General features: G+C 38.6%; 1 protein-coding gene across 1 annotated transcript; it reads left to right on the forward strand.

Moving 5' to 3' along the window:
* Window positions 1–6,353: 6,353 nt before the first annotated feature.
* On the forward strand, window positions 6,354–9,242 carry LOC126375876 (protein asteroid homolog 1-like). The gene is made up of 2 exons (XM_050022952.1): window positions 6,354–6,493; window positions 7,016–9,242. Exon 2 carries the CDS (start codon window positions 7,023–7,025, stop codon window positions 8,721–8,723), a length of 1,701 nt encoding a protein of 566 aa, XP_049878909.1. The 5' UTR covers window positions 6,354–6,493; window positions 7,016–7,022; the 3' UTR covers window positions 8,724–9,242.
* The last annotated feature ends 855 nt before the right edge of the window (window positions 9,243–10,097 follow it).

Here is a 10,097-nt window from a genome sequence, read left to right on the forward strand (position 1 = left end):
CCATAGACCAAAGAACTATACTCCAGGCTTGTATTTCCTTCGCCCGCCCTTCAGGGACACAGGCACGAACACCCACGAATGAAAACAAGGACCCACATCCGGGGCAGCTGAACAGCAAACAACACGTACTCTTTCTACTAATATTAATGCGATGTAGAATAATTGCAAATTGACGGTCCCTTTCGAACCCACAGATAACTCTAAGAAACACATCGCTTAATTTTAGCCCATATATCAAACACAATTTTTGGCAAAGATTCAGTTATCCCAGCATCTCCACCATGTCGTGAACGCATGTATACTTTTCAAGGGAAGGTGATGTAACTTTATAATAGAATTAATTTAGGGTATAACATGCGTCACGATACAACGAAATATGGATGCCTGAATCTTACCATTATTTGCCTGCTTATGTTGTTCGGTTTATTACTCGCTCAGTAGGGGTCGTCAAGCCACACTCGCGGAACTTTAGCGCACCACCTGTAGTTGAAAATGATATTATGACACCACTGTTGCCACTGAGTAATTTGAGACCAACTTAGGGAATTGTTAGAGTTAAAAGGGAACATGATAACAATATATATGAGGTAGTAAGAACATTGTCGAAACTGGTAGTCGGTCAGTAGCGTCTCATTTACTAGATTTAGAAAGTTCTCAGCAAGTGTAGCATTCGGGAAGTCTCATAGCATAAACTATTACCGGAGCCCGGGGTGATTCAACTGTTTCCGGAGATCGGGGTGATTCAACTCTTGCCGGATATACCAGGCAATTCATCTGTTCCGGAGTCCGGGGTGATACAACTATTTCCGGAGACCGGGGTGATTCAACTCTTGCCGGATTTACCAGGCTATTCATATGTTCCGGAGACCGGGGTGATACAACTATTTCCGGAGACCGGGGTGATTCAACTCTTGCCGGATTTACCAGGCTATTCATATGTTCCGGAGACCGGGGTGATACAACTATTTCCGGAGACCGGGGTGATTCAACTCTTGCCGGATTTACCAGGCTATTCATATGTTCCGGAGACCGGGGTGATACAACTATTTCCGGAGACCGGGGTGATTCAACTCTTGCCGGATTTACCAGGCTATTCATATGTTCCGGAGACCGGGGTGATACAACTATTTCCGGAGACCGGGGTGATTCAACTCATGCTGGATAAACCAGACCATTCAACTATTACCGGAGTCCGGGGTGATACAACTCATGCTGGATAAACCAGGCCATTCATCTATTACCGGAGTCCGGGGTGATACAACTCATGCTGGATAAACCAAGCCATTCATCTATTACCGGAGTCCGGGGTGATACAACTCATGCTGGATAAACCAGGCCATTCATCTATTACCGGAGTCCGGGGTGATTCAACTGTTACTTGACGATTGGGGGCAAGCCAAGTATATTACCTCTTTACATTGATATTATAGACGGAAAGAAAGAAACGTTCATTATATAGGGACGCCACAGCAACAAGTATAAAACCAAACCCGGAATAACACATAACTTACTATCTGTACACGTAATAAAACATTTACACAAGAGAGTACAAATAAATAGACAATAGACGTTAAGATAACAATTTGTACACGAACTGCTAGTCAACAATGGCGGTAGCGTCCTTTACAATTGAGCGTATGGACTGGTCAACAATGGCGGTGGCGTCCTTGGTAAAAGGGCCTCATTCCACTACTTAGACATTATTCTAGGAAATAAAGTATACTTAGCTTTAGGGGGAACAGCCCATGTGGTTTCTTGCTTCGTGGGATGCGTCTGGCACTGGCACTGGCACGTGTGTCACTAACGAACGAATGTACGGGACTGAAGATGCCGTTAAGATTCATTGACCATAAACTAGATAGATCGCTACTTCCGGATAGGGTTGCCAGTGATGAATATTGGTTGTCAAACGTTATCGCGGCGCTCGGCGCTCGCGACACTACTGCCGTATTTTGACGTCAAGTTTACAGCTGAATCTGGAGAGTAAAATTTGACGCAAACTTGTTATCTATTATCGCCGCCTAGTGGCAGAAATAAAAATCACATGGAATATGTCGCGACCTACCGGCAAAATTTAGCTTTCAAGTAGCTCTACCTAGCGGGAAAAAATACATTTTTTAATTTCTGTAAAAAATAAAATGGGTCACCCATCCAAGTTCGACGCTTAGCTAGACTAACTTGATTGTTCTTATCGTCAAGTATTGATATCTGACATACGTCAGAAATGCATTCTCACAGAGACCGAACTTTACCTACATTTTTGGTTGTTTTATTTCTGTGGGGAATATGTGGGGAATTATCATTTTTCGTTCCCCAAACGTGGGGAATTTCGACAATGCGTTTGGGGATTTTAGCAAATTACTGTCGGCAACACTGGTTAAGGCATATTTCACACCGGACGAACATATCTGAATTATTGTCATTCGTCCCAAGTAGGTAGTACCCATTGATAATTGAAAAATAAAAGCTCACAGTGAGGGACTTTCCATTCAATTTTCCCCAAAAATAATAGATGGCACTGTATAACGTTGCCTTCGTTTAACAAATACAAATACAAAAACTCTTTATTGCACTTGAATCACATTAAAAATACATTAGTATTATAATTAAATTGGTAGTACAACAGGCGGCCTAACCTTCTAATTTCATAGATAACGGCCCAGATTCCTGCAGACACCACCTAATTTTACTATAAGTTATACCTGACATTTTCTTATCCGCCGAAAAGGAAAGGGACGGATGATTGACAGCTCTTAATTTTAGGAAGAATGAGTAAACGAATGAATAATCCGGGCGAATCAAAAAGGTATGTCGCTGGTATGTAATCCGTTTGACGTGCTGTCTACTTAACTCTGTCGGGTTATTTTCCGAAGTAAAACTTTTAGACGATTGTTTTAGATTTCTGCTTAAAATTGACGTGTATTCCATAAATTTTATGCCTGTCGATTACCCGTCCCTTTCTTTTTCAACGTATAAGAAAATGACAGGTACCTATTGGCCAGAAAATAAAACATACGAGATCTTCTTCTTCTATCGTGTGGGTTGTGAGGTGTCAGGGTTATTATTGAGCCGCCAAAGGCATGACATTACTCATGTAACGACTACTTACTTAAATCAGTAAGTAGTAACCGGGACCAACGGCTTAACGTGCCTTCTGAAGCACGGATCATTTTACTTTTTGGACAATCAGGTGATCACCTATAATGTCCTAACCAAACTAGGGATCACAAAGTGATTTTTGTGATATGTCCCCACCGGGATTCGAACCCGGGACCTCCGGATCGTGAGCCCAACGCTCAACCACTGGACCACACAAACAAACGAGATTCCCATACATTACTGCTTGGTTCCCATTTCCCGCTCTATGGTTCCCATTTGCCCGGTCCAGTGGTAAACGCCATCCGCGGTAGAGTGGTAAAAAGCTGTGATCGTGTTAAGCGCGCAGCTACTTCAGTTTCAATAAAACGGTGTGAAACGACCCTATGTATTCGAAACATAAAGTAGATATGAACAAGTCAATTCTACTTTGCACTCTATTTAAGTATTCTTTTAAAGTAAAAACTACTCATTATTAAATTAATAGTTACGTACTTAGGTAATCTGTGAATAACATGTTTATTTTTTTTTATCAAGTAATAGTAAAAAAAAACAATAATATAAAAAAGAACCTGATTTCCTCGAACATTGCTTTTGTTTATTCCTCGCCAGTTGGTCGATAAAATTGCGGTATACATAAAATATTAGTTTATATTTTTGAGTTGTTGTTTTAACAAAATGCTCTCAGAGCGTCCTGTGTAGCGACTCTGTTAGTACAGGAGGTGACTGAAAAAAAAGCAGCAGCAATGTTGAGGTGCCTCCATTTCTCCCACAACGGATAAACCTTGATAAACACATTAGTTACATTAGTTTAAGCAATTTTGTAAAAAATATTTGTGGTTGAATAAACTTCTTTTTATTTATTATTTATTTATTTATTTTAAGTAACTGGAGGTGATATAACATTTTAAGTAACAAAAATCCCAATTATAAATTACCCCGGGTTACATTATGAAACGTGTAGGTATCACTTAGTTTACAATTACAACATAGAAAACCTTCGATTTAATGTACGTATATAATGATCGAAGTAGTTTTTTTTTTTTGACGTGACTTATTGTAGATTTGCCGCAGATGGCATTAACTACTTGGCCGGACAAATGGGGAGCGCTGAAGGCTCTCACCCGGTACAACGTTTAAGACAACAGGCCTGAGGGTGCCCAGTTGGGCGCGAACCTCGGCTCAGGGCGTCGTCTGAGAGGAAAAATATTTGAAAGAATTAATCGACCCTAGTGGGTCGATAGCGATAAGCGCTGAATGAGGGAAATCGTCGACCACGCCGGCGGGGTCGGTATCGGGGTCCTGAAGTGTTTGGTGTCGCGAGCTGATTGGCTGCCTCTATGGCTAGAGTAATCGGGTCGTCGGGATCGTATATTACGTCCTTCGGACGCCGATACTTTTCAGTACCGTCCCTAAGCGGGATGTATTCGGAAGCCGCAACTACCAGGGGATTTGGGTGGTGCGGATCAGAATCGAAAAAACGTTTGGAAGCTAATTTGAGCCACTGGGCAATGGTTGGCAGACCTAGGTCAATGTGCAGATTTTCATTGCGAAGGAACCACGGAGCTCCCGTGGCTTTCCGCATGAAACGATTTCAAGTAATAGTAAAAAGAAAACAATAATATTAAAAAAAAACCTGATTTCCCCGAACAATGGTTTTGTTTATTCCTCGCCAGTTGGTCGATCAAATTGCGGTATACATAAAATATTAGTTTATATTTTGTGTTGTTGTTTTAACCAAATGCTCTCACAGCGTCCTGTGCAGCGACTCTGTTAGTACAGGAGGTGACTGAAAAAAAAGCAGCACCAATGTTGAGGCGCCTCCATTTCTCCCACAACGGATAAACCTTGATAAACACATTAGTTACATTAGTTTAAGCAATTTTGTAAAAAATATTTGTGGTTGAATAAACTTCTTTTTATTTATTATTTATTTATTTATTTTAAGTAACTGGAGGTGATATAACATTTTAAGTAACAAAAATCCCAATTATAAATTACCCCGGGTTACATTATGAAACGTGTAGGTATCACTTAGTTTACAATTACAACATAGAAAACCTTCGATTTAATGTACGTATATAATGATCGAAGTAGTTTTTTTTTTTTTGACGTGACTTATTGTAGATTTGCCGCAGATGGCATTAACTACTTGGCCGGCCAAATGGGGAGCGCTGAAGGCTCTCACCCGGTACAACGTTTAAGACAACAGGCCTGAGGGTGCCCAGTTGGGCGCGAACCTCGGCTCAGGGCGTCGTCTGAGAGGAAAAATATTAAAGAATTAATCGACCCTAGTTGGTCGATAGCGATAAGCGCTCAATGAGGGAAATCGTCGACCACGCCGGCGGGGTCGGTATCGGGGACCTGAAGTGTTTGGTGTCGCGAGCTGATTAGCTGCCTCTATGGCTAGAGTAATCGGGTCGTCGGGAGATCGAAGTAGGAAACAAACAAATTATTAGGAAAAGATATGCCTGGTGTTGGTCACTATTCCTCATGAACGATAGTACGCGAACGGACATGAACGGTAGTTATGCGATAGCATAAGACATGAATGAACAATCCTATTACTACTACAAATAATCTGAGCTAGGTTTACCTCACCCCCCTCGAACATAGTTTAGACTTGAAACACGAAGGCAACGCGCGGACCATTGTTTTAATTTTTTATCAGTTTAGTTCATATGTTCGAATTTTGAAATTGGACGCCGACGTTCGTCTCATCTTTCGTCTGATTCAAATATTTTATCTCACAGTAATTGCATGGTGATTGTTCATCAAAACATACTAATCATTTGCAATAAAATTGAACCTAGATAAAAAAAATAATGTGTGTGCAATTAAATAGTTGAGGGATATTGAAGTCAAGTTTATTTATATTGTAAACCTTTATTGTTCAAAATGCCTTGTTTAGTGATTTGTGTGGTAAGTAAATAAATAAATTTTAATTGTTTATTATAAAAGCATTTTTTGTAGGTAGTACTCCCTACCTAAGTATTGACCTTAGGTATTGACGGTTAAGTTTTTTTGTATTGTAATTGGCAGCCCTCAGACGTCACACACACAGTTGCGCGTGTTGATAATGTCAATGTGTAGTGTCTGTGTAAAACGAGGTTGTTTATATGCCTATGAAGTCTTTCCGTATATATAAAAGTACTCTGTGATGAAGTCTCTGGGGTGTGCTTTGGGTACGGAACCCTAAAATAATTAAAAAGAAAAAAAAATACAGAAAAAAAAGAGTACAAAGTGGAACGCAGCTTTGATCCTATAATATATAATCAGTCGCATAAATAATTTTGCACTGCACTGCGCGTATTTGAACACAGAACAATTTCCATGTCTCTTTCGCCTCCCTAACGAAAACTATTTAAAAGTTAACTAGTACACACAAAGTGACCAGGTAAGTCTATATTCCGTTTATTTTCATATGTAGGTACCTATTGGAGGTCTAAAGTAGGTAACTTCATTAAGTTTTTCAAAAGTGGCCGTACCCGTATGCCTTGGCAAGCAAACTCTTAGGACAGATTGGCATTTGACCACAGCTATCTCCTAAACATCACTATTCGGAAAAAAATCTGAAAATATAGCTATTGTTTCATACTTTTTAGACCACGACTTTTCCGTGGTCGGGTTTTAGTTTATAACTTTTATTTTTAAATAAAAAATAAATGATCTTTTTATTTACCTAATAGGTAATAGTGAAGTAGGTACCTACTTATTAGGCTTACATGTTGATGATTTCAATGGGGTACACCCAAAGATCTTTTATAAATAATAAGTACCTACATCGAATATTTTTTTAAACATACATCTACAATTCTCCATGCAATTGACACGTGCCAAGCAGTCTCATACATTTGCACACTGACCAGTAGTGCAGTGAGAATAGAGATCTATTTAACACCTTTTTCTTAAATTTCAGGGCCAAAATGAAGATCCCTTCATTTAATAAATTGGTATCGGAAAACTTGACCCCGCACTCATTAAAGGATTGCACTGTTGTGATCGACGGACAAAACTACTTATACAGGCTTTATGAGGAAAGTAAGCTACCATACACTTATGGCTGTGAGAGTGACAACTATGCTGACTACTTGAGAAAGTACCTTGATATTTTCAAGAGAGCCAATGTCGACTGCTACTTCATTTTCAAAGGAGGCCATGAAAATAAGGAAAAAATGTTTGATAAATACACCAAAGTAAATAAAGCCTTTACACCACCCATCTTTATGAAAGAAATCTACAAACAAGTTCTTGAAGAAATGGGCTTCAATTACACAATCTGTACATTTGAGTCAAAGAAGGAATGCATTGCCTTTGCACAGAAAAACAACTGTCCTGTGATAAGCAATGACACTGAATTCTGCTTCTCATCAATCACATATATACCATATACAAGTATGAGGTTCAATGAGGAAACTGCCGCCATCGATTGTGGTCTATTTACTATAGGAAATTTCATGCTAAAGTATCAGCTCACCAAAGAAAAAATGGCTATGTTTGTAGCAGTAACAAGTGAGATTTATAAATGCATACCCAGAGAATATTTCTACAAGTTCCAGAAACTGGCAAGAATATCTACAAAAAATATGTACGAACGTAATGTCAGTATGCTGAATTGGCTGAGAAAAACGAAAGAAAATGATGCTGAAAAAGGGATATTACAAAATGCTGTGCTGAGTAAATATTTCGCTGCAAAAAGAGAAGTGTGTAACTTGATAGAAGAACAGAAGGCCCCTGGTATTCCGACTGAGTATTTGGAAAACGAAAACAAGATTGAAATAGCGGACAACGACCCACTGTGGTTCGACAAAGGTGTTGCGGCGAAACACATTGCGATTCCTCTTGTAAATCTATTTCACCATCATACCATTTTTGGTTCTCCAATTAAAACGGACATTGAAGACCAGGACGCTGTGCTATTATCCATTGAAATCATTAAATACATTTCCAATTTGCTTACAAATTTTGAAAGACAAGAAATAACTTTCTACACAAATAAACATAATATTTCTGTGACATTGACAGATTCCGTTCAAAAACCAAATTACATTGCAAACCACAGTGCGTTCGAAAACGGATGGATGCATCTTCCACCCGGATTGTTCGAGCATTTTTTGACAGAAAGTTTGCAAGGATTCGAATTTGAACAGCTGGATAATTTGCCCGAAGATTCCAAGTTGCTCATGATTACTCTGACATACTTTTCACGTAAAAAGAAAGATGTCGATGTAAGCAATGAAGTTTACTGTGTTCTTCTGTCGTACACAGTCTTATCTGCAAACATTGACGAGAAACGCATGGCGCTGCATTCTCTAAGAAAGTATTTGGAAAAAGGAAGCGGAGGAGACTTATTCGTAAGTCCGAGCTCGGGTTTATTTCCTCTTGTAGAGTTCCAGCATTGCCTCGAGATTATGAATTACCTAAACAAACTGTGTGGGAAACCATACCAGCCTACTGTATACAGTAAGACATATAATGGTACACTTGTGTACAAAATGTTAAGGGCTACGAAGTCCGAGTCTGTCAACTTTGTAGATTTGTTAGAAAGTGATTTGGCTCCAGTTACAAATGTACTGGACTCATTTCGCCTTCACGTTGATATTTATCGCCAGTTAATTAAAAATTAGATTTTATATATAATTTGATTTATATGACTTTTACTTATTACGATAATTATTTTTTCATTATCTGTTATAGTTTTTAGTAACACTTCTAGTAACACGAGATTTCGCCTTAGCACACGATGTTTGAAAAAAATGCTATCAATTTTGCAACAGGCGTTACGCGTACTAGCTAGCATTTACACATTAAAATGATGTTAAATCTATGTAGAGTATTAATCTACTTTTATTTTTATATTACTTACCTTTTTAAGAAAGGGCTTGTAAGGTTTATATGTAATCGCGTATCACAGCACTAATTTTATAAGTATGTCATAAAAATAATAATAATCCTTTATTAAATGAACACAAACACACACCCATGCTATTGTAGACAATATGTAAAAATATCAATAATAATGTTTAACACTTTTTTAACACTTTTTGATATGTTAATTAAATTTCTTCGATATGCTTCGACTCGACACGTGGTTTTTGTTAATAGTATAATTCTAGCTCAAGTATACGCACATATAAATTGATAAATGTAAGTATTTTTTTTGTGTCCGTATGTTTGTACGCGAGATGATGTTGAGACTGGTGAAGGCTGGGCCGTGGAGGCTGCGTTAGGGTGACCATGAAGGTTTCTCTTTATTGGGACAATATTTAATCAGAAAACAGAATTTTAAGCAGTGGCTAAACACATGAAACTGTGTTAAGTAAAGTCTGCCCAGCAGTGTCTGCACGGCGCGAATTATATCGAGGGCTCCGACCAGTAGACGCAGCGAATGCTATGCTATATCTACGTAGATAGACGTCGTAACGCTATTAGCCCTCGATATAATTTGCGGTTGCCATGCCGCGAGGGCAGGCATTTTATAAATTTTAAATTACATAGATGATTCGATGTGTATTGCGGAGTGTATTATTATAAGTATAAATATTTGTAGCTTTATATTAGTTACGTAACGAACACGCAAAGTGTTGTTGTAATTTATAATTGTGTGATAATACTATTGCCGTGGTAAACAAACTCTTAGGTCAGGTTGGCATACGACCACGGCTATCTTCTAATCATCACTATTCGGAAGAATTTCAGAGAAATATATCTATTTTCTTGTTTCATACTTTTAGGCAGTAATTTTTTTGTACTCGAGTTTTAGTTTTTAACGTATATTTTTTATTTATAATTATTATTTTGGGGTTTGCATGTCCCGATTACTAATGTCATGGCGCCGCAAAATTAGGAGAGCCGACCCCACCTAAAATGGGATAGCACAAGGAAGAAGAAGAAGGGACCCTAGTCTTCCTATCTGTTACCTAGATGGCGTACGCATAGCGGGTTCAGTGTAAAACGTGAATAAATTAGTCTTTAGTTGTGTCACACGGGGTAAAATAACA

Source organism: Pectinophora gossypiella, chromosome 20 (genome assembly GCF_024362695.1).
Source record: "Pectinophora gossypiella chromosome 20, ilPecGoss1.1, whole genome shotgun sequence".
NCBI classification, from domain to species: Eukaryota; Metazoa; Arthropoda; class Insecta; order Lepidoptera; family Gelechiidae; genus Pectinophora; species Pectinophora gossypiella.